The sequence below is a fragment of the Elephas maximus genome, chromosome 9, assembly GCF_024166365.1.
Source record: "Elephas maximus indicus isolate mEleMax1 chromosome 9, mEleMax1 primary haplotype, whole genome shotgun sequence".
Lineage (NCBI taxonomy): Eukaryota > Metazoa > Chordata > Mammalia > Proboscidea > Elephantidae > Elephas > Elephas maximus.
Window position 1 is genome coordinate 102,049,071 of NC_064827.1, and position 24,573 is coordinate 102,073,643.

The window sequence follows — 24,573 nt, forward strand, 5'->3', positions numbered from 1 at the left end:
TAAACACGAGTGTGGTTGAAATGAAGAAAAGATACTGATTGAGTTTCATTTTTGTTCCCTGTAGAATTCTGGTGGGCAATCCATTTACATGCTCCTGTGACATTATGTGGATCAAGACTCTCCAGGAGACTAAATCCAGTCCAGAAACTCAGGATTTGTACTGTTTAAATGAAAACAGCAAATATATTCCCCTGGCAAACCTGCAGATCCCTAATTGTGGTAATTTACTTTTAAATCAATGAGTTCTGGTTGCTATTAATTATTTTAGTCACTGTGGTGTGGTAGAGAATGTGGGAAAGTCACCACCATCCAGATTTTATGTAGTATACTGTAACTCTGCAGCGAATAAGGCAACATGTGTGTGCAATGTAGAGAAATCAGCTGGGAACAACTTTACCAAATATTCTTTGCTACTAGAATATCGGTTCTCAGTGGATGATTTTAAAGTGCATAGAGAAAAAAGGGTACTGTTGACTATTTTGCTTGTTTATTGGTTCATCCATCCAACCAAAAAGTATTTGCTAAGTGCAGTACTTCACTGGCCACATATACACTTGGTTGGCACTCAGGCCATGGAGAGGGAAGGATCCCTGGGTGATAAAAGTGTCCAGGTAGCAGAAGCAAAAACAACTCAATCTAGCACATCCCTTTACAATTACCTTACAGCCTGATGACTGTGTCCTCTGATGGGGGCCCTAAGGCAGCCCTTCCTGATGCTGTTCCCATGTCTGGACTTAACTGGTGTCCCCCACTCCTTTTCCTCAGCATTTCACCTCCAGAGTTTAAATGGATGCCATATGACAAAATCACAGCTCTATGTGAGGGCCAGTGTATTTACAAGGCAGGAAAATCAGAGTGTCCTGGTTTGGATTTTTCTATTATAGGCTTCTGTGACACACCTTTACAATACCCTTGTGTACATATTATTCCTCCCTTGAAATTTTAATTAGTTAATTAACCAGTTAACCAGTTCATGAACAATTATGCTTGCTTCTCTGGCCTAGTGAGAAAGCCCTGAAAAACGCTGGTTCCTGTCTCCAAGGAACTTATATATTAACCATAAACATTCCACTCTTTGTTTTCAAAAGGCTCTATTGTTTGAGGTCAATTTTTATTTAAGAAAAATATAGCTGCTGCTTAGTCTTAATGAAGAATGTAATAAAAGTAAGCTAAGTGTTTGATTCTTACTCTGAATAGGTAATATACCCCACCCTAAGTGTTGTTAGGAAACCCTGGTGGCGTAGTGGTAAGGGCTATGGCTGCTACCCAAAAAGTTGGCACTTCGAATCCACCAGGCACTCCTTGGAAACTCTATGGGACAGTTTTACTCTGTCCTATATAGGGTTGCTATGAGTCAGAATCTACTCAATGGCAATGGGTTTTTTTGGGGGGCGGGGGTTTAAGTGTTGTTAATAGACCATTGTGATTGCGTAGGGGATGGTTGGAAGCGAACTGGTCCTAGTTTTTCCTAATAAATTTGTCAGTTTTAAATATTTTTTTCTATTTCTTACAAATTATGAATTGCATCTCTGAGAGCGAGTGGTTGATCAGTTAGGAAAGAATGGTTACACATGCAAGCACTCACAATTAATTTCAATATAAGTGATGATTTTCAAAGGGTAACATATAAAATGGAGCCCTGGTGGAGCAGTGGTGAAGAGCTCGGCAGCTAACCAAAAAGTTGGCAGTTCCAATCCACCAGCCACTCCTTGGGAACCCTATGGGACAGTTCTCTTCTGTCCTATAGGGTCACTGTGAGTCAGAACTGTCTCGATGGCACAGAACAACAACAAAATATAAAACAGTGTGCTAGTAAATGAACAGATTGAATTTTCTATCATTTTAGTGTTCTTAAACTGTTTTGTTTTTTCCTCACTAGTTTTTCTTTTCTTTCAAAGTATTTAAAGTTGCATACTCATGGACATTTAGTTTATTTCCCATTTTTCTTTACCTCAAAAAAGTTTCAATTAGCCTTCTTATACTTGCATTTTGTACAAATGTACATATGCAAAGGCATCTCAAGAGTACGCAGTAGGAAGCGGAATTTTGGGTTTATAAGATTTGCATATTAAAAAATGGCCATAGCAATTTATAGCCACAATAGCAAAGGTATACCATGATGTTAGCAAACTTCTTATTTTTTGTTTCTCTTAAGAAAGGTATGTCATTACTTTTCGGTTTGCATTTTCCTTAAACTGTTGAATACCTTCTTATATGTTTATTGAAGATTTGTGTTTATTCTTCAGTGAATTGTCTACTTAGATCTTTCATCCATTTTTCTATTGGGTGTTACCTTTTTTCCCATGGATAGTGTTCTTTGTTTTATTTTTCCTCAATTGTTTGAAAGTTATATTTCTTTTTAAAAAATATATAATTACAAAATATTTACCATACATATTTAGACATATATTTTCTATAAGCATCTAGAGATAACCCATAAGTATCTCCACCACCCCCAATAAGACAAGGAAAGATTCCTTCAGTTCCTTCTCTCATCTCTCAGATTGTTATCATCTGGGGTTTTACTATTAGATAGTTAATTTTTTTTTAAGATTCGTTATTTCTTTGTATATCGTTGACTCTTGAATCCTGTGACTGCCTCCTGGATTGGTTCTTCTTTTTTCTGGGGTATAGCCTCTAATATTTCTTTCAGAGAAAATAAAAAAAAAAAAAAAGTCTCCAAGTCTTTGACTGGTGAGAAAAACCTGTATTTTTTCTTCTCATTGGAATTGGCTGAGTATAAAATCCTAGACTCAAAATAGGTTCCTCTTAGAACTTTGAGGAAATTCTACCACATTCTTCTCGCATCCAGTGCTGTGGACGAGAAGCCTGATGGCAGTCTGATGCTTGCCTCTTGCTGGGATATCTATGCTTTTATTTTATTTTATTCCCTCTAGATGCTTATCAATGTTGTTTTTAAATTTCACCACAGTGTAACTAGGGGTGTGTGTGTGTGTGAGTGTGTATTTATTTATATATATGTTTTTAATTTTTGTTGTTATCTCAGAATATTTATTCTCCTTGGCAAGCAGTGTGCCCTTTCAGTATGAGGGTTCATGCTTCAATGCTGGAAAGTTTTTATTTGCTTTGTGCCTTTTTCCCGTTTATTCTCTCATTCAAGAATTCTCATTAGATGGACGTTTACACTTCTAACTCTCCCCGCTAGTCCTCCAAACTTTCCTTTAATACCTTTTTTCTGTCCTCTTGTGCTACATTGTGGGAGAGGTGGTTTACTCAGGAATTTGCTGTTTGGCTATCCACTCCAGCTATTGATGTTTTTCCTTCCAATAATCAAGTTTTAATTTACAGCCTCTAGCGATTCATTTGTTTTTATGACTGAAATGCCCTTTTCCATATTAAGCTTCACCATATCTCTAGGGTGTCACCAGTACTCTAGAATGGCTGTTCTTCTTCCATAAAGTTACCGCTCTTACTGCCTCTACTTGGAGGGAGCTGCAGTTGTTGGATGCTGTGCTCACCATGGGAAGGTAGGGGCAGGGACATGGAAAGGTTGTTCCCCTTGCTGTTTTGACTCTTTTTGTTAACCAGGTACCCTGTGGCATGATCTAGGTGGGGTCCTACCCATTCTGCAGTCCACCCCTGCAATTCTGGGCCAGCCTGCAGACTCTGTTTTGGGAACACATACTTGTGTGTTTGTTTTCGACTATGTTGTGTTTTTTAGGAGCACTGGTGGCAAAGTGGTTAAGAGCTTGGCTGCTGCTAACCACAAGGCCTGCAGTTTAAATCCACTAGCCACCCCTTGGAAACCCTATGGGGCAGTTCTACTCTGTCCTACAGGTTTGCTATGAGTTGGAGTCAACTCGATGGCAACGGGATTGGTTTTGGTGTTTCTTTAATCGCATACCCTTGTTTTCTCTTGCTTAGGGTTCCTTACAGTTTCTTTATCCACCAACAGTATGCCTTCTCATTTTCCAAAGCAATTCTGGATTTAAAAAAATATTTTATATCATTTCTAGAGATTTGGGATGACAGGCAGAGGCTTCAGTTTAGGTCTTCATGATGGCTTCCCAACTTTTTTTTTTTAAAGAGAAGTTAGACAAATTGAGTAGTAAATAATGCTAGTGTGTTGTGTTTAAATTTTATTCTATGAAATCCCATGTTAAAGACATCAGATGCTAACGTACAGCGTCTTCTAGTTAGATGTCTTATTTAAAGAATGGATTCAAGGTTATTGACTTTTCTTTTAGATCTAACCCTTTGTAAATTTTTAAAATGTATCTGTTGTATTTAATTGAGTCACATATTCCTTGAGTTCTTCTTATTTCCATACTTTCTTTTTTTTGGTAGAAACTTTTTAGCTAAATAATTCTGAATGGGCTGAGTATGGTCTTACATGTTTCATCAGTTTACCCACGATTGCAGTCATTGGATTTAGTTCACAACTTATATTTTCATTCCAGTAAAAAAAGAGCTAGTGAATTTTTATTCCTTTTTAAGGTGGGTTTTCTTTAAAAGCTTTGCCTTTTGTGCAGTTGTTGTTGTTGTTGTGTGCCTTGGAGTTGATTCCAACTTGTATCAACCCTATATGACAGCGTAGAATTGCCCCGTAGAGTTTCCTAGGAAGCAGATTGTTAGGTCTCTTCTTCTGTGGAGCTTCTGGTGAGTTAGAACTGCTGACCTTTCCGTTAGCAGCCAAGCACTTAATCATTGTGCCAGCAGGGCTCCTTTTTAGTGCAGTAAACTCTCATTTGCAGTAGGTATGTTCCGTAGAGTCACCTCAGACACTGAATTAGCGAATATTGAGCAACTAGGGGAGATACAGATTAGGTTCTTGTAAGCCTCTGGTCACAACATTTTTGTCAGTCGATCAATACATAACCTTTTATTCATGTGTGTTTCTGCCTAATGACACCTTATTTAGTATATATGGTCAGTTCAATAACATTGAACTCATGGCCAGCAGCAGTATAACTCACGGTCAGAATTGACTCAACACGAGTGGGTTTGGTTTGGGTTTGGGTTTTGGTAACACATACGTTTTCTCTGTAAGGCACGTCGTAGCCTTCTTGTACTTAGGACAGCATTTCAGCGCTATGCTTGGGGGCCATTTTGAACAGTGAAATCACCAAAAGAAGCACAAAAATGGAACAAAAGTGGCACTAAATATACTGTGAAAAGGACACTTGTTTTAGTATGAGAGCTGAAACAAGAAAGCAGAGCATTGCCTTGTTCATTTTCAGCCGGGAAGGTGCATGTCAGGCCACTCAAATTTTTTGCCACTCCGCACATGTCTATCAATGACTGCAAAAGCACATGAATGTTGATTTGGGGGTTACAAATAAATTTTAGTGAGTAGGTGAATTCACAGATATGGAATCCATGAATAATGAGGATCAACTGTATTTCCTCATTCAGGTATTATACGAAGAATAAGTTCTTTACATTTCGTATGCAAATACGCATCCTCTTGGTGCCTAATATACCCCTCGAACTACTGTATTAGCAGTTGATGAACGTTTGCTGAATTGATCAATTAATGAATGCGTCAACCAAATTATATTAATGATCAAATTGAACCAGGTTTTAAATGTAGTGGTGCAGGTATTTCAATTAAGCAAAAACGACTTAAATATCTATACTAGTCTAACCAAATCATTCCATGTTCTAGCGTTTTGCAACTCCCTTTGCAATTTCTGTCATCATTGCATTTTGTGAGCGTCTTGTTTCTCCTTTTACCTTCTGGGATCATGCAAGTGTGGTAGAAGGGACTGGGAAGTTTAACTGTGCCATTTCCAGACAGAATGCCTCACAATATTTTTTTAACAATCACTCCTGCTGTGAATTCCTATAAATTTTTTCAAGCCGTGAAACATGTTGTGGTCTGTTTTTCCACAAAAACCAAACTCATTACCATGGAGTTGATTTTGACTCATAGCGACCCTACAGGACAGGATAGAACAGTTCCATAGGGTTTCCAAGGAGTGGCTGGTGGATTCGAACTGCTGACCTCTCGGTTAGCAAATGAGCTCTTAACCACTGCGCCACCAGGCCTGCAACCTTAGAAAAACTTTATTTAAATTTCCAGGTAACAAAACATACTCATAGCAGATTTCCACATTAATTGGACTGATGTGGTGCTATGAACACTGGTTCTGAAGACTGGAACAGAATCACCCACGTGAAGATAAAGAAAGGTTACTTTGCCAGGTTGTGCTGATTTATCATTCCATGTAAAAATGTCCCTGCTACTTTTTTAGTGTTTTTTTAATGAAATTGTTTATCACATAGTGTTTAAAAAATTTTGCACTCAAATCCTATACATTTGATAGACCTTCAGCAGTTCATCTTGCAGTATAAGCCTTTCAGTCATTTCTCTTGGCTGAATGGGATTATTAAAGAACAATGTACTTTATATTTTAATTTTTTCATACTGAATTATGCTTTAAATCTCAACTGGAAGAGGGCTTCTTCAGGAAGTATTAATAGTGGACAAAATGCCCTGTTCTAAGTAGACCTGACAGATATGTTTAAGAAAGGCAGCACTCCTCTGGGCCACATCAAAACCATCCCTCACGGCATTTTACTGGTAGCTAGTTACCACACAGACTGGTAGTCCCACAGCGCATACGAGGTGGTAATTTAGTTTTGGTTGAAGCACCGTGTAATCACTGTATAAAAGCCTTAATGGTCCATGGACTGAAATCAGACCTGTCTTTGGTTTCCTTATTATTTATAGCAACAATTTCAATCTTCCGCTTTTCTAACCTTTGAACTTGTAGTGTAGCGTATCAGTTATCAGGCGCACAGGAGGGCACCTTGAGTTTCTTGAGTTGATTTTAATGATTTGTTTTTACCATTTGCTTTTGGTTTCAACCATGGTTTGTAGTACACACGTCTGTTTAGCGTATCCATACATACCTCTTCTCTTGTTTATTTTAAACCAGGGAAACAGACTGATACCAATTCTACTTTGTTGGCATTCACAGAAAATTAAAAGGAAATGTCATATGAATTCTCTGTGAAAGTCAGATTGGTATAAAGCATTATTTTCTTAGTCTGTTATCTGTATCAATTTTAGTTTTCCTGAAAAAGTTATGCAAAGCCTGCTTTAATAACTGCTTTTCTTTAATTTTATTAGAGATCAGGTTTTATCTGCTAATATGAGTCAAGACACAGTTTTGCTTTTCTTTATCTTTTTGCAATGCCACATGGAGTCATTTTTTCTAATCTGCTAGCTGCTGTTTAGATTTCTATGTTTAGGAGTTACATGGCTGCTGTCATTGGCATGACATGGTTTATATGAGCTTAGAAGCACAATTTCCAATTTGAACTTGGAAAGCTATTTTGCTAGTTTTCTGTCATTTTTGCAACCAGGTGTAAAGTAGCTACTTCTAAATAGGTCAGGCTCCTTCTGGCTTCATTCCTGGTTGCGGGATATATCTCTTTAGGAGATAAAGACTTGGGAGGATATGCCAAAAAGATAGAAGAGTAGAGGGGAAGGTTGTGGACTTTTAATGATCTGTTGAAAGAGAATGAATGGCTAGGTCAGGTATTTGTTTGTTCTAAGCTCTTTATGCGTGCACAAATAGAAGTGAAAGAGAGGAGACAGAGAGCAGACAAAGTCATAATTTCCTGGAACAATTTTGTACACAGGGGAAGATGGCCCAACATGAAGTGAAAACAAACAAGCAAACAAACAAACAAACAAAACCCAAACCCATTTCTGTCGAGTTGATTCTGACTTACAGTGACCTCATGTGCTATAGAGTAGAACTGCTCCATAGGGTTTTCTTGGCTGTAACCTTCATGGAAGCAGATCACCAGGCCTTTCTTCCACTATGCCGTTTGGTGGGTTTGAACCGCCAACCTTTATGTTAGTAGTTGAGCCCAAATTACACCACCCAGGGAGCTTAAGATGAAGTGAACAGGGCTCAAAATTAGTGAAGCCAGATAAAAAAAGAACACAATTCAGACTTACTGATGAATATTCAAATATGAAACCCAAACATGACCGACCTAATGTGTCACAAAGCTGAGTTAATAGTACAAAATGATGAGCAGTTACTTTTTCCCAATACTTAGAAAGTGAGGAAAGGAGCCAGTCTACATGGTCAGTTCTTGAGGAGCGTACTCTAATGGATGGGGGCAGAGGCCTCCAACAAAGATTACCAATAAATGTATTGGTTAAGGCTATGGGCAGATAGATATGAGTCAGGGGCAGCCCCCACTTACTAGCTGTTTAGTTGTGATACTTGATAAACTTTAATTTCTTCATCTGGAAATTAGAATACTAATGACACCTACTTCCTAGGATTGTTAGGCTGACTAAGAAGATAATATATGGGAATGATTTAAGATGGGGTTAACACATATTAAGTACTCAATCAATAGTAGCTATCAGTGTTGCTACTATCATCACTATGAATATTTAGCTTTAAATATATTTTATATCTGAACTAAAATATGTGTATATCTTATATTTTGGCAAATTAAATGAAAATAACAAAGTGGTAACAAGACATGAGAACTCAAAGAAATGGTCCTGTGCTTAAGTAATCTTGGGAAATGTCAGCTCAGTGGTGGTTAAATGCGTTCTTTACTTCAGGACTTCTCAGAGCTTTTAACATGGCAACGCGAATTGTGAATGCCCAAGAGTTACAGCATTTATTATAGATTTTTTTTATCTTGGATCTTTTTTTTTTTTTTTTTTTGTCCCTAACATTTCAAGGAATTAGAGCTCCACAGAACACAGTTTGGGGAAAGTTAGGACTAGATAACTGCTTATGCCCCTGTCAAGTTGAAGAATAACAGTTGTAGAAACAAGAGCTTAGTGAGCAATTGCCCAACACCTGTGCCCTAAACCACTGCGACTGAAAGTGTGGTCTGTAGAACAGCAGCGTCAGCACCTCTTGGGAGTTGTTAAAAATGCAGACTCTCAGGCCCTGCCCCTCCCACCCCCCAAAAAACCCAAACCTGTTGCTGTTGAGTTGATTCCGACTCATAGCGACCCTGTAGGACAGAGTAGAGCTGCCCTATAGGGTTTCTAAGGAGTGGCTGGTGGATTCCAACTGCCGACCTCTTGGTTAATAGCCGAACGCTTAACCACTGTGCCACCAAGGCTTCTTATCAACAAGGTCTCCTGGTGATTCACACGTACGTTTGGGAAGCCCTGGTCTGAAGACTTCAGTGTTTTCACTGGATGATTGGCAGTTTTCTGCTGAGGCCTACAAGATAATATGCCTTTCCTGAACAAATCCAAGACAAGAGATGCTGACAAGGAGGTGTCCGTCTGTCTGGGAAGTTGATCATCTCTTACCTCCAGTGTGGTTTCCCAGAGTGCAAAGGAAGACAGCTACGGTGCTTAGAGTAGGAACCTGTTACGGCAGTGCTAGAATCTCTCAGAAGTATCACTGGGGCATTTTCTCTGATTTGAAATCTTATTAAGCCAGGAAGTAGTGCCTGGCAAATGGTTTATCCTGCCTTGGCTATTCATGCTTCCCAATTCATTTTTATTGTGCTAATTAAACCTCAAGTGATATTTCAAGTACAGATTGTTTTTTCCATTATTGAATCTTTGGCTAGCATATTAATGCTGTAGAATTAATGTGAGTCAGATGCTTACTCATTTGTGGAAGACTTTACATTTAAAGGATCTAGACTTGGCCAATTTTACAAAGATTCCTTTGGAAATTGCTATGACAGGGTGATACAATTTCACTATAAATAAAGGCGACTCATTCTTCTCTCATAAATAGACACGTAATTATTTTTTAAATGGACCAGTTCCTAGATCATGGGTATGCCATGGTGTTTATGGGCTGTGCTAAAATAGATATGTACAACCTGAGGAGGTACAATAGTGTAGTGGTGAAGACCCTAAGCTTTGGGTTCAAATCCCAGGTCTATATATATGGAGGCAACTTAAGAAGATGTATTGGACTTCTCCAAAACTCATATTCTTCTTTAATTAAATGAGAACAAAATACTTAGATTTAAGATTGGTTGTATGGATTAAATAAAATAATAACTTAAAGCACTAGGCAAGCCTATCTGGTCTTGTCAATTCCCAGTAAATGGTCATATTGTTGTTGTTAGCTACTGCCGAATCAACTCTGGTGGTAGACCTTGTATACAATAGAACGAAATGTTTTCTCATCCTGCACCATCGTCATGATAACTGGCATGTTTGAGTCCATCATTGAGGCTAATGTGCCAATCCACCTCACTGAGGGTCTCCCTCACCCTTGTTAGCCCTCTGCTTCACCAAACACGATGATATGTTCTTGATTATAAAAAAGTGGAGTGGGGAGGGAGGAGGAAATAAATAAGGTAAGAAGTCAACCCACAGAGATAGTGCCTATTTGTGTGCCCAAAACTGGAATAGAAGTTGTAGAACAGAAAACAAGGTAGAAGACAGAATTCTGTAAAATAGTGTTTTTTTTTTTTTCCATGAAAGGGTTATTCTGCAATAATGATTTCAAGAAATGTGTGAAATTTGTTTTTACATCTTATTACCAAAGATTTTTGGCTCACATTAACTCTGTAAAACTTGTCAACCTGGAGCTTTTTCATTTCAACATAAATCATCCTTAGAAAGGAAATAATGATTGATTTTAAAACCTGACACCATTAAGTTTTCAATTTACTGCTGTTATTTTGATGCTGCGTTTAACTATTTGCACGTCTCCATTTATGTTTCTTGATCCACAGGTTTGCCGTCGGCAAATTTGGCTGCACCTAACCTTACTGTGGAGGAGGGAAAGTCTATCACGCTATCTTGCAGCGTGGCAGGTGATCCAGTTCCTAATATGTATTGGGATGTCGGTAATCTGGTTTCCAAACATCTGGTAAGGCTTGGGTTTGGCTCCGTGTTAAAAGAGAGACAATAAGGGTGTACCAGAACTGGAGATTGTATTGAACCTAGTTGACGATCATTTGGTATTTATCAGGGCACATATAGAAATTGAAGATGAGTTTTTGATTTGCGTTTATTCTCTGTGTATTCTTATAAACAAAGACGGATGCAAGTTTGCGTCTTAGTATGTGCCGCCCAGAGATTGGAGAGTCTCTGTATCCTTAGGGATTTCTTTGTGATGTCATGAGCCAGGTGAGTGACTGTAGCTGGGGTCTTTTCCCTTGGAAGAAGGTGCATAGGAATTCAAAGATTCAATCGACCTTAGCCATTAAGGAGGTGAAACCCAAAGAAATAGAGTAACTTCTGATTCTGAGCCCAGTTCAGGCAGGGACGCTTTTCTGATTTTATGTATACATAGATCTTTTTTTCTCTAGTTAGAAGAAGCCCCTGATCTTGTCACTTTGGGATCAATCCTAATAGCTTATTTTTGTCTGTTAATTCATTTGTAGAATGAAACAAGCCACACACAGGGCTCCTTAAGGATAACTAACATTTCATCCGATGACAGTGGAAAGCAGATCTCTTGTGTGGCAGAAAATATTGTAGGAGAAGATCAAGATTCTGTCAACCTCACTGTGCATTGTACGTAATCGACTGGCATGTGTTTTTAATAGCAAATGATCGCAGACAAACCCCCATCTGGCGTTGGGCACGCTGGGTGCTGCTTACCTTTGTTTAAAAAAAAAAGTATCTGCAGTGTTTCGTTGCACACTTAACTAAGAAATATTTATCAGCTTCTTTCACTCGGTCTATTTCCACTTAACCTCTCTTGCTCACATATTGCCTTTTTCTTTGAAGCTTCTTTTTCCACCTTAAGCTTGTCCTCTGTCTTTTTCTGATAGAACACATTTTGAACTGACTGTTCTCATTTTGTTAATACATTTTCATTTAAATCCCGATTCAACCCATTTCTAAAAAGTTTTTGCTCTATATAAGCCATGTGAAGCTTGAATGTTGTGAAACCTGAAGACTTTCTTGGCTGTTCACAAACACCTGATTACACTATTGAAGTGATAAAACCTCATTAGTTTAGCATCAAGCTTCTATGGGTAGGTAGAAGTTCCACTTAAGTGAACGCAAATTATTTTGGATCACCTGCAGAAAATTTTATTACTATTATTATTTTTAATCTCTCTGTACATTGAAGCAAAGGTATAAAATATGAATGCTTTGGAATTAAGCATATGTGCATTGCTCTCCAGTCCTATAAATAATGCATCCTATGTATTAAAATCCCAGATTGTTGCATTTTGTGTGAACTCGTGCTCAGTAAAAATCACATATGCTCTTCACGCCATTGCGAATTCTGAACTGGCGTGGTATAAATTAATGAGGTTTTTCTCTGTTCGGATTAGGAGTTGGATGAGAAAAATGTGAGTGTGTATGTGTACAAGTGTGTCTATAAATTATACATGTGTAGACATATGATCATAGCCGGTGTCAAGGTACTGGCTAGCATAACTCATAGCAGATACTCACTGTGTGATTGTTGAAGTGAACGACTAAAATCACCAACCACAATCCTTTGTTGCTCTCTACATCACCACTTTGCCCAGTGAGTATTGAACTCTTCAATTCTGATCATACTGACATACCCAGAAGCCTGAAGTCAATGCTATCCCCAAACATACACAACCAACTTCCAACTTTATGTCCTTAGAGCCCTACCTCACCAAAAGCTTGGGACCTTTTCAGCATGGTGGTAGGAACAAGTGGGCTCTGGGTGCAGGGGTCTGGCTGGGCTGGTGGGAGGAAGGTAAGTGTGGTCTTTATCCTACCGTGATCTTTGTCATGGCTGGTTTGTACCCAGACCTACAAGTATGTGTATCTACACATGGATTTTATTTTGTGTCATGGGTATAGAGCCCCCGCAATTGTGCTTTACTGATTACTGGAAATCTTTCTGTAGCTGATGAAAGTGAATTAGGCTCTTTTATCAGCTTTGCCTCTTCTTTGGTAATATTCTGGGAGGATTTACCCGAGCACTGTCAGATTACCCACTTTCTAATAAGGACATTCAAACTTGAGTTTATTCTCAGTTTAGGTTAATATCTATGTGGTTGCAATAGTCTCAGGCATGGACCTTTATCTATCAAGGTTTAGATAAAGAGTAGAGGGAATACATGATAAGGAATATTAACAACTGAGATAACCACTGCAGGGACCCCACTCAGAAGTGTGTGCATGTTACTAGGCTACCATGGCTTAAATGTTTTCCCCCTTGTGTGATGAATATATCAGATAAAGAAACCGAAGTCCAGTGAGGCAGTGAGTGAGAGGCATCAGGAGACCTGGGTTCTTAGTACCAGGTCTGCCCACTCAGTAACCCTGACCAAGTCACTCAACTTCACTGTGCTTTGATTTCTTCATCTGACAAATCGATGCTATCAGACCTTGAAGGTCTTTTCCAGTTCTTGGTTCTATAATTATCCAAGTAAGACTACATTAAAATGAACAACCATTAGGGATTTTAAATACCTTCACTCAGGTTAAGTACTCTGTTTAAATATGCAACTTGATAATGTTGGTTTCCCCAAAGCATAAAATATTTTATGCTTAAAGTTGAAATAATCTCTAGTTTGTCCAGGTTTTGATAGGACCCCAGACACTTAAAGGATCAAAACATTGACCTTTTGCGTCTAGAATCCTAGCACAAATGGACCTTACTAGAATGAAATGTCATGCTTTTAAAGAGCATTTACTATTGACAATCATTGAAAAATAACAAATTATCATGCCTTATCACAATCAGCATCAGTAGCAACATGTCTTGCATTGACCGGTTCTAGAAAGGTTATATCGGGGGTTTAGGCAAGGTTTTCAAAGTCGTTTTTGCTGTTATTAGTAGCATTTTTTTTTTTTTTTTTTTTTTACTACAAAATAGTGTCCCTAATTGTTTTGGTGATGAGTCCACATAATATCAAGGTGTATACATCAGCAACCAAAGTCAACTTCAACAGACCCTTCTCACTGTCAGAAATCTCTTGGATCTTCGTGAAGTTGGTTCTCACTTATACTGAATAGATTTGAAAAATGACTGTGACACGTGGGTCTGAAGTTGAGCAGGGAAAGAGTCACCCTGAAATTCTCTTTAGGGAGTTAGATCAACCTAGATGATGATGCAAAATATTGCTGGACTCCAGAGTTGCTGGCCATGTGCTTTCTTAAACCAATCACTGGTTGAGTAAAATCCCCTATCGATGACACAGAACTCTGGAGATGGGGAGAATTCTGAGCTTTCTGATGCTATTAACTCTCTCTTTTTCAATTTAGTTGCACCAACTATCACATTTCTCGAATCTCCAACCTCAGACCACCACTGGTGCATTCCATTCACTGTGAAAGGCAACCCCAAACCAACGCTTCAGTGGTTCTATAATGGGGCAATATTGAATGAGTCCAAATACATCTGTACTAAAATACATGTTACCAATCACACGGAATACCACGGCTGCCTCCAGCTGGATAATCCTACCCACATGAACAATGGGGACTACACTCTAATTGCCAAGAATGAGTATGGGAAGGATGAAAAACAGATTTCTGCTCACTTCATGGGCTGGCCTGGCATCGATGATGGTGAGTACTTGATGCTCTTGCATCTAGAGAGAATATAGGGTGTATCAGTTGACTGTTGACAAAGTAATGTGCGTAATAAACCATCCCCAAACCCAGGGGCTTAAAACACCTGATTTATTCTTGTTCAGGGGTCTGCAGGTCAGGAGGGGTGGTTTTGTTCCACATGCGTTTATTCTGGGGTGCAGGCTGAAGAAGAATAGCTAGACAGGAGATCTGCTTCTTCTGGAGAATGCAGAGTGAAAGAGAGCAAGTGGAAACACACAGACTCTAGAGGGCTTAGGCTCAGGACTGGCAAACTGTTTCTTTTGTCGATATTCCATTGGCCAAAGCAAGTCATACGGCCAAAGCCAAGTCCAGGGAGAGTGGCTTCTACTGTTCCCAAGTAGGTGATGGAGGAGTGAATATTTTTTGATCAATAATCTCACTCAGATTATTAGAGTATTAATGCATTTGGGTAGTTTATGAGAGAAAAATGAAGATGATGATGGCATCTCAAGTGTTTAATGATATTTTGTACCTGCAAGGGCAAAATCCATGCAAAACCATGAGCAGATGAATGGTGTTTGGTTGGTCCATGAAACACTACGTTTTATTTTCTAGTCCCTTATCCATCTGGAATGCAGACTCCTGCTTTCTCATCCCTGAATAAGAAGTCAGTATCCTGGAATGTTTTGCTTACTTGGGTTGACTGAGTTGAATTGTCCTTTTATTAGATCCTTAACTGATTTTTCAGGAGTAGTAGTAGTTCCCACCTGACCAATGGTTTGGATTGGGAAGAGGATGGCTCGTTTCAAGGGTCCACTCTGTGGGGAACAGGGGAATTTCAACTTGAGTCCCAGGAATAGCAGGAACAACTCTCTTGCCTTCAACTGCTTGAGACACTGCTGTGCAGTGGAGCATTCTTACCCGCTCAATCATGTTGCCATGACACTTGCTGCCATAGTGGAGGCCGAGGCTTGTGTTTGGCTGTTGGGACCTGTACATGAATGGAAATCCTCAGCATAATAGCTCTGCGTTAGTCAAAGTCACACAAGGTTTGCTTGGCAGAGGGAAGGCAAAATAGAAACGCAGTGGCCCATGAGGCAGCAGCTGTCTGGGCAGTTTATACCCAGGGCAACACTATGGACAAATATAATACCTGCAAAGCCACTTCGTCAAACAGGTAAATGAGAATGCAGTAATTCTCATTACATAAATAATTCTTCTATTACCCTGGTATTTATTAAACAGCTTTTTAAAAGCACAAGCTTCCTTAGCGTGTTCAAAGTGTGATTTAAATTATGTAATTTGATTTAGAAACAGCCATTCAGGAGCACATAAAGTAAGCTATGTTTGGGTGCATTACCCAGACACCCCTGGTAGTTGCTGTCTTTCCCATTAAATCTTCCTCTTAATTGAGAGTTTAGCTGCATGGCTACATTTGCTGTAGTAATTTCTAGAATACTGTGTTTCTTCCTGTGTGTTTGGGGGATAACAGCTTTATAGTTAAATCCGGGGGACTCTGGGTTTGGGACAACTGCCTTCTGTTTTTAAATAGACTATTTTGGGATAATTTTGTTATTAGTTGACATAAGATCTTAAGGGTGCATACGATTATGTCATAATGTCATGGAGACCTTTATGTATAACAAAACTGAACGTTGCCTGGTTCTGCACCATCCTCATGATCACTGGTATGTTTGAGTCCATTGTTGTCGCTGTATAGTGCCTTCCAACCTAGAGGACTCATCTTTCCACACTATATTGGACAATGTTCAGTTGTGAGCCATAAGATTTTCATTGGCTAATTTTTGGAAGTAGATCACCAAGCCTGTCTTCTTTGTCTCAGTCTGGAAACACCAGCTTCCAGCATCATAGCAACACACAGGCCACCACGACAAATTGGCAGAAGTAGGAATAATTTTAGACTTATTGCAAAGTTGCAAAAATATGATGAGATTTCCCACATGCCCCTCACTCAGTTTTCCCCATTGTTAGCATCTTACATGACCTTGATACATTTCTCAAAACTATGAACCTGACATTGCTACATTACAATTACCTAAACTCCAGGCTTTATATGAATTTCGCCAACAATGGCCTTTGAAACTGTTGGGAGTGAAACTGGATTCAGAGCAAAGGTCTGGAGTGTAAAAGCCATCAGAAACAGCCTGGGTCCTTTGATATATGCACCGGACTGTCAGCAGAGAACCAGTAGCTTCTATTTTAGAATAAAATTCTGTTGTAGCTTTCTTTTGAACATTTCTCTGTGGTGCCAATATTTGGTAGAGCTGAACTTCCCTAACCCGTGGGGCCTCATTTGTATTGATCATTTCTGTGAATTTTAATTTACCTCACAATGGGAAGAAATAGTTTTCTGACATAAAAAAGAACTGGGAGTCTCTCCGATATTCCCTTTAAAATAAATAATGAGTTATTTACCCTCTCAAAATTAAAAATTAAGCTAAATTTTATAAAGATATTCTCTGCTTTCTTCTTGTTCGACCAGTCATTTGTTTTTACTTGGTCTTTTTTTGTTGTTGTTGTTAGGTCTTCAATATAAAATATCTGCTTTTAGGAAAGACTGAATTTTTTTTTTTTTTTAAGTATTTACTCAAGGACCAGTTATGAAGGAGAGCTAAATGAAGGTAAAAATGAAAGAGACTTGATCCAGGGTGATAGTGGTTATAAATGGCCCTAGTAGGCCATAAACTAGTGTGGCCAATTAGAGATTGACTCACTTGGCTTGTCTTGCTAGAATCTTTCTGGGTATGTATGAGATTTGTAGCCATAGCAAGCAGATAATGACTTTTCTTAGGATTGCTTTCTTTCCCTCTTAAAAAATGAAAGCAAACTAGTTGTTATTGAGTCGATCCCAACTCATGGTGATCCCCTGTGTGTCAGAGTAGAACTGTGCTCTATATGGTTTTCAGTGCCTGATTTTTTGGAAGTAGATTGCCAGGTCTTTCTTCTGTGGTGCTTCTGGGTGGAACCTCCAGCCTTTCGGGTGGCAGCCAAGCACGTTATTAACGTCTGTACTATCCAGGGACTCCTTCTTACTCCACTTTAAAACAAACAAACAAAAAAACCATTTCACTGCTGTTTTAAAGGTACATTCCAAGTTAAGAACAATAGGTCAAGTTTGGCTTCATATTCTTTTCAATATTTTTGCTGTCATCATATAGTCACTGATGGAGAAGTTCAGCTCCGACAAATCTTTTTATGCTGTGAAGGTTTGGCTGTTCTTTCTATGTTCCGTTGCTTCGATGCGATCCTGTTTTTTTATGCTGTGAGTTTCTAGGCTGTACAAGGGCTAGCCAGAGGAATGAAAACGTCAGATCTGTTGTCTCTGAGAGTGTGAGATCCTCATTCAGCTTGGAATGGAGGTTTTCATGGGATGACCACATTGCTGAGGAACTCACGCCTGGAGCCAGAGAAAGAAGAGTTTTGAAAGAAATGAAAACAAAAAACAAACAAAGAAAAAAGTCCCTAACACAGAAAATGGTGACCATGAAGAGACAGACTGATTGAACACAATTACTGTGCCAGTTGGCTTTAGTAGAGTGTGGTGTGGAAACACTGGACTTGGGGACAGACACTCTGCCTTCCACTCTGAGGAAATGGGGCAAGTAGACCTCTAGCCAGTATCCGCTCAGACCAAGAGGGTACTATTCACAGGGTGTGCGGATGTCCAGAGGCAGGACCACTAACAGGACAGCCTGACAAACCGAGATACCCATGTAATGCTTTTTAAGAGTTCTATGATTATGTAAGGAACCCGTGGTGCAGTGGTTAAGTGCTCAGGTGCTAACTGAAAGGTTGGCAGTTCAAACCTACCAGCTGCTCTATGGGAGAAACATGTGGCAATCAGCTTCTATAAAGATTTACAGCATTGGGTCAGCACTACTCTGTCCTATAAGGTCACTACGAGTTGAAATCAACTCAACAGCAATGGGATAACTGTGCAAACAGACCCAGCAAGAGTGCTGATGTGAAAGGACAGGAACGATCAATTAGATATCAGCGGGGTCCCTAAGTTAACATGCTTTGCTGCTAACATAAAGGTTGGAAGTTTGAGCCCACCCAGAGGTGTCTTGGAAGAAAGGCCTGGCAATCTACTTCTGAAAAATTAGCCATTGAAAATCCCATGGAGCACAGTTCTGTTCATATGGGTTTGCCATGAGTTGGAGATGACTCGACAGCATCTGGTTTGGTTTTCTGGTTCTGGTAGATGTGAGAAGGACCCCAGATATTAAGCCCATGCTTTTTCCCCATCTGTGAATCACTGGGCACGTGGTTAGTGCTGAGAATGGGAGAAAATTCTTTTCCACACTTCAAACACCAGGTTGATCATTTCAGATCCCGTGTTTAGAACCAAACTCAGCTCTGGCTAGCTTTGGGTTATGTTGAAAGCACAAAATGCAACTTTCCGGTTCAGATTAAAATCTAGAGAACTGAAGAGCACAACTTGTGACAAACTGTAATTTTGTTTCGGTTTTGTTTTCCATTGTCTTTTGAAAATGTACTCAGTAAGGGCAATCTTGCCAGACTCCTAGCACAGTAGCTTCCTGGCCTTTGTTGAACGTTAGAATCAACTTGGGAATTATTCCACCACTCCTCTGTCAGTGTGTTGTACTGTGGTGGCTTGTGTGTTGCTGTGATGCTGGAAGTTATGCCTCCAGTACTTCAAATACAAGCAGGGTTACCCATGGTGGACAGCTTTGCATGGATTTTCCAGACTAAGACAAATTAGGAAGAATGACTTGGCAGTCTACTTCTGAAAAAATTGGTCAGTGTAAACCTTATGAATAGTAGCAGAACGTTGTCTGATATAGTGCCAAAAGATGAGCCCCTCAGGTTGAAAGGCACCCAAAATACAACTAGGGAAGAGCTGCCTCCTCAAAGTGGAGTTGACCTTAACGACATGGATGGAGTAAAGCTTTCGGGACCTTCATCAGCTGATGTGGCATGATTCAAAATGAGAAGGAACAGCTGCGAACATCCATTAATAATTGGAAGATGGAATGTACAAAGTGTGAATCTAGGAAAATTGGAAGTTGTCAAAAATGAAATGGAATACTTGTAGATATCCTAGGCACTGGTGAGCTGAAATGGACTGATATTGGCCATTTTGAATCAGACAATCATGTAGCTTACCATGCTGGGAATGGCAAATTGAAGAGAAGCAATGTCACATTCATTGTTAAAATGAAGATTTCAAAATCTATCCTAAAGTACAGAGCTGTCAGTAATAGGATAATATCCATATGCCTACAAGGAAGACCAGTTAATACGAGTGTAATTCAAATTTACACATCAACCACTAATGCCAAAGATAAGAAATTGAAGATTTTTACCAATGTCTGAAGTTTGAAATTGATCAAACATGCAATCAAGATGCAGTGATAATTACTGATTGAAATGCAAAAGTTGGAAACAAAGAAGGATCAGTAGTTGGAAAATATAGCCTTGGTGATAGAAATGAAGCAGAAGATCCCATAAGAATTTTGCAAGACCAATGACTTCTTCATTGGCAATACTTTTTTCCAACAACGTAAATGGCAACTATACAGTGGACCTCACCAGATGGAATACACAGGAATCAAATCTGTGGAAAGAGACCATGGAGAAGCTCAACATCATCAGTCAGAACAAGGCTAGGGGCCAACTGTGGTACAGACTATCAATTGCTTGTATGCAAGTTCATGTTGAAGCTGAAGAAAATTACAAGTCCAAGAGAGCTAAATGCAACCTTTAGTATATCCCACCTGAAGGTAGAGAACATCTCAAGAATAGATTTGATGCACTGAATACTAATGATCAAAGACTAGACAAGTTATGAGATGACATTAAGAACATCATATGAGAAGAAAGCAAAAGATCATTAAAAAGACAGGAAAAAAAAGAAAAGACCAAAACTGATGTCAGAAGAGACTCTGAAACTTACTTTTGAATGTAGAGTAGCTAAAGCTAACAGAAGAAAATGATGAAGTAAAAGAACCAAAACGAAGATTTCAAAGGAGAGCTCAAGAAGACAAAGAAAAGTACTATAATGAAACGCGCAAGGACCTAGAGTTAGAAAACCAAAAGGGAAGAACATGCTCGACATTTCTCAAGCTGAAAGAACTGAAGAAAAAATTCAAGCCCCGAGTTGCAATTTTGAGGGATTCTATCGGGAAAATATTGAATGTCGCAGGAAGCATCAAAAGAAAATGGGCGTCATGGAGCCACTGTATCAAAAAGAATTGGTTGATGTTCAACCATTTCAGGAGATAGCTTATGATCAAGAACTGATGGTATTGAAAGAAGAAGTCCAAGTTGCACTAAAGACTTTGGGGAAAAACAAGGCTTCAGGAATTGACGGAATACCAAGTGAGACATTTCAACAAATGGATGCAACATTGGAAACACTCACTCATCTATGCCAATAAATTTGGAAGACAGCTAGCTGACCAGCCAACTGAAAGAGATCTGTATCTGGACCCATTTCAAAGGAAGGTGATCCAACAGAATACAGAAATTATCAAACAATATCATTAATATCAATTATAACTCTGCTGAAGATAATCTCAAGGTGTTTGCAGTTGTAAATTGACAGGAGCTGCCAGAAATTCAAGCTGGATTCAAAAGAGGACAGAGAACAAGAGATATCATTGCAGATGTCAGATGGATCTTGGCTGGAAGCAGGGAATACCAGAAGGATGTTTACCTGTGTATTATTGACTGTGGATAGGCATTCGACTGTGCAGATCATAACAAATTAAGGATAATATTGTGAAGGATGGGAATTCCAGGAAACTTCATTGTGCTCATGCAACTTGTACACAAACCAAGAGACAATCATTTGAACAGAACAAGGGGATGCTGCATGGTTTAAAATCAGGAAAGGTGTGCATCAGGGTTGTATTCTCTTATCCTAGTTAATCAAACTCTATGCTGAGCACGTAATCCGAGAAGCTGGACTATATGAAAGAAAACATGGCATCAGGAAGACTCATTAACAACTTGCGATATGCGGATGATGACAGAACCTTGCTTGCTGAAAGCCAAGAGGACTTAAAGCACTTACTGATGAAGATCAAAGACTGCAGCTTTCAGTATGGATTACACCTCAAAATAAAGAAAACAAAAATCCTCACAACTGGACTAATAAGCAACATCATGATAAATGGAGAAAGTACTGAATTTGTCAAGGATTTTATTTTCCTTGGATCCACAACCAACGCCCATGGAAGCAGCAATCAAGAAATCAAACCAGGTATTGTGTTGGACAGATCTGCTGCAAAAGACTAAAGTGTGCTTGACCCACACAATGGTGATTTCAGTCACCTCGTATGCGTGGGAAAGCTAGACAATGAATAAGGAAGATCGAAGAAGAATTGATGCCTTTGAATTATGGTGTTGGCAAAGAATATTGAATATACCATGGACTGCCAGAAGAATGAACAAATCTGTCTTGGAAGAAGTACAGCCAGAGGGCTCCTTGGAAGTGAAGATGGCGAAACCTCGTCTTACTTATTTTGGACATGTTATCAGGAGGTATCAGTCCCTGGGGAAGGATATCATGCTTGGTAGAGGGTCATTGAAAAATAGGAAGACCCTCAACGAGATGGACTGACACAATGGCTCCAACAACAGGCTCAAACATAGCAAAACTTGTGAGGATGGCTCAGGACCCAGCAGTGTTTCATTTTGTTGTATATAGGGTCACTATGAGTTGGAACTGACTCAATAGTACCTAACAACAACAAAGGAGTTACTATTATTATATATATATTTCTAACATAATATTGGTGCCTACCTTTGATCATTCTGATTCAGCTGCTCTTGAATGAGACTGGTGTTTGGCATTTTTTTTTTTTTTCTTAAACTGCCTAGGTTATTCTAATATGCAACCAAGGGTCAGAGGTGACTGCTGTAGATGAATACTGTGACTGGCCCATAATTCTGTCCTCAGAGTTGAATAAGAGACAATTCTGTGGTCACTTTAGGTTGCAGTCACAATCTCAACTGAAATATAGCATGCCTTATCTGAGAGAGAAATTAAAACTCTGGACTTAAGATTTAATGGCAAATCTCCTCCCCTCTCCAGCTCAGGCAGATAGTGAGTGAGTAGGGGCTTGATATTGAAGTTATAGCTCGTTTGCTACCCAGGTGGAAGGGGGTGCGTGTTTGTAGGGGAGTGGGGTTGTGCTCTTGGGATCTGGGGATGTTCAATGCTGATATGTGGACTTTCTGTCCTGGATACTGTCAAATTGAGATAAAAAAGCTCTTTTAAGGTTTATTGAGTGATTAATTTGCTAGTTGATGAATGTTTGGACTTAACTGGCATGAAGCTTAATTTTTGGGAAGTGGAGGGAAAGTCTTTCAGGACAGTGAAGGAAACTTTAACAAAGAAGTCCTGAGTGATTGGTTAAGCAAAAAGTCTGTAATTTGGGGGAGAGATTTTAAGAGCAGAGAAAGATAACTGATTGGTTACCATGAGATGCTGGATTCATTATGATTGGTTGGCGTCAGATGGCTGGGTCAGAGGACTTTGAACAGTCCAACTTGTATAAACTAGGCTCTTTCGTCTTAATGGGCGCTTTCCAAAGTCTGCGGGTATGCTCTCTTTAGAGAGGGCTGACTCTACCTAGGACGCCAGCTCTGACTTGACTCAGGACACTTGGCATAAATTTGGCACAGCTTTGAAAACAGCTCTGGGAAAATGTCTGAGGTTATAGTGAGATTAGCCAAAATGTATGGCTTGTGTTTGGACATTTAAAAATACCTTTGTGGGTTCTTCGGAGATTCCTCATTCTGGGTTCTCTCTCCTGCTGTCCCCATGACTTGAGCGAATGCATCTCTACTCCAGCTGGTGGCTTGCTCAGTACCTCAGGATGCAGCTTTGTGCTGTTGGGGTCGCTCTGCCCCTCCAGGTTTCTCCCACCCCCACCCCACCCGGACTTTCTCTGTGCTGCCTGCATCTGGTCCTCAGGAAACACTCATGGTCCCTTGTCCTGACACCTCTGGACAATTACCACCTGCATCTGCTGCCCTCTTTCCCTTGCCCTCTAAGCCTTCTACCTGCAGAAGACATGGTTCATGTTCTCAGAGCGTGTCCTAGTCTCCCAGGGCTGCCATAGAGAAATACCACACAGCAGGTGGCTTTGAAGGACAGAAATTCCTTGTCTCACAGTTCTGGGAAGTCTAAGTCAGGGTCTTGGCTGTGTCGAGTCCTTCCACCCAGGGAAGGAAGGAACACCATTTAGCTGAAGATACATGGAAATGTTGGCAATGAAGAATAAAGGCACCTCTTTGAATATTTTTTCATGGAAACCCGCTAAATGGAGAATATTAAGCAGAATAGGTGGAACCTCTTAGATTTTACCATTAATGAGATAAACTGCCATCACTTGTTGGTACAAGTGACTTATGCAGAGCTGGTGAACTTGGAATTTTTAGCATAGCTAGCCCCAACTGTCCATATTGTTCAAAGGGAAGCTTTAGCATCATGGAAAAGTTTTGTGTTGTGGAGTCAGGTCTGATTCAAACATGAGTTCCATCCTCCACTTACTGTGTGACCTTAAGACATTTTCTTAACATCTCTGTACCTGGCTTTTCTTCCCTATGGAGAGTACAATTCTAATATCTCTTAAAAGGTCATTGGAAAGATGAGCATATCTGAAAGTGCCTAATACAGTGCCTGACACATGGTGGGCAGATACTGAGTCAATGCTCTCCCCTTCCTAGGTAGATGCTGAGAATATAATACAGAGGGTGCACATTTCTCACTTCCCCTTTGTTAATGCTCTGTAGGACTTCCCTGAGCAGCACAAATGGTTAAGTGCTCAGCTATTAGCCAAAAAAGGTGGGCAGTTTGAACCCACCCAGAGGCACCTTGGAAGACAGTTCTGGTGATCTGCTTCCTAAAGGTCAGAGCCTTGAAAACCTTACAGAGCACAGTTCTACTCTGCATGCAACACACAGGGTTGCCACGAGTCGAAATTGACTCGATGGCACCTAAGAACAACCACAGTCATTAGGGAGAAACTTTTGTCCAGGGCTTTTATCTCAGCCTTGACTTTATCCACCCTTATCCATAAGCTGTAGTCCCTGGATGGTGCAAAAGGTTAATGTGCTCATCTGCTTACCAAGAG

General features: G+C 39.7%; 1 protein-coding gene across 8 annotated transcripts in view; it reads left to right on the forward strand.

Annotated features, from left to right (window-relative positions):
- NTRK2 (neurotrophic receptor tyrosine kinase 2) overlaps positions 1 to 24,573 on the forward strand; it is a 447,441-nt gene that overhangs the window by 48,515 nt on the left and 374,353 nt on the right. For all 8 annotated transcript variants that reach the window (XM_049895347.1, XM_049895350.1, XM_049895351.1 and 5 more), the window contains 4 exons: positions 65 to 219; positions 10,672 to 10,808; positions 11,326 to 11,458; positions 14,150 to 14,455. In XM_049895347.1, the coding sequence (XP_049751304.1) occupies positions 65 to 219; positions 10,672 to 10,808; positions 11,326 to 11,458; positions 14,150 to 14,455 (731 nt within the window). The remainder of the gene's footprint in view (positions 1 to 64; positions 220 to 10,671; positions 10,809 to 11,325; positions 11,459 to 14,149; positions 14,456 to 24,573) is intronic.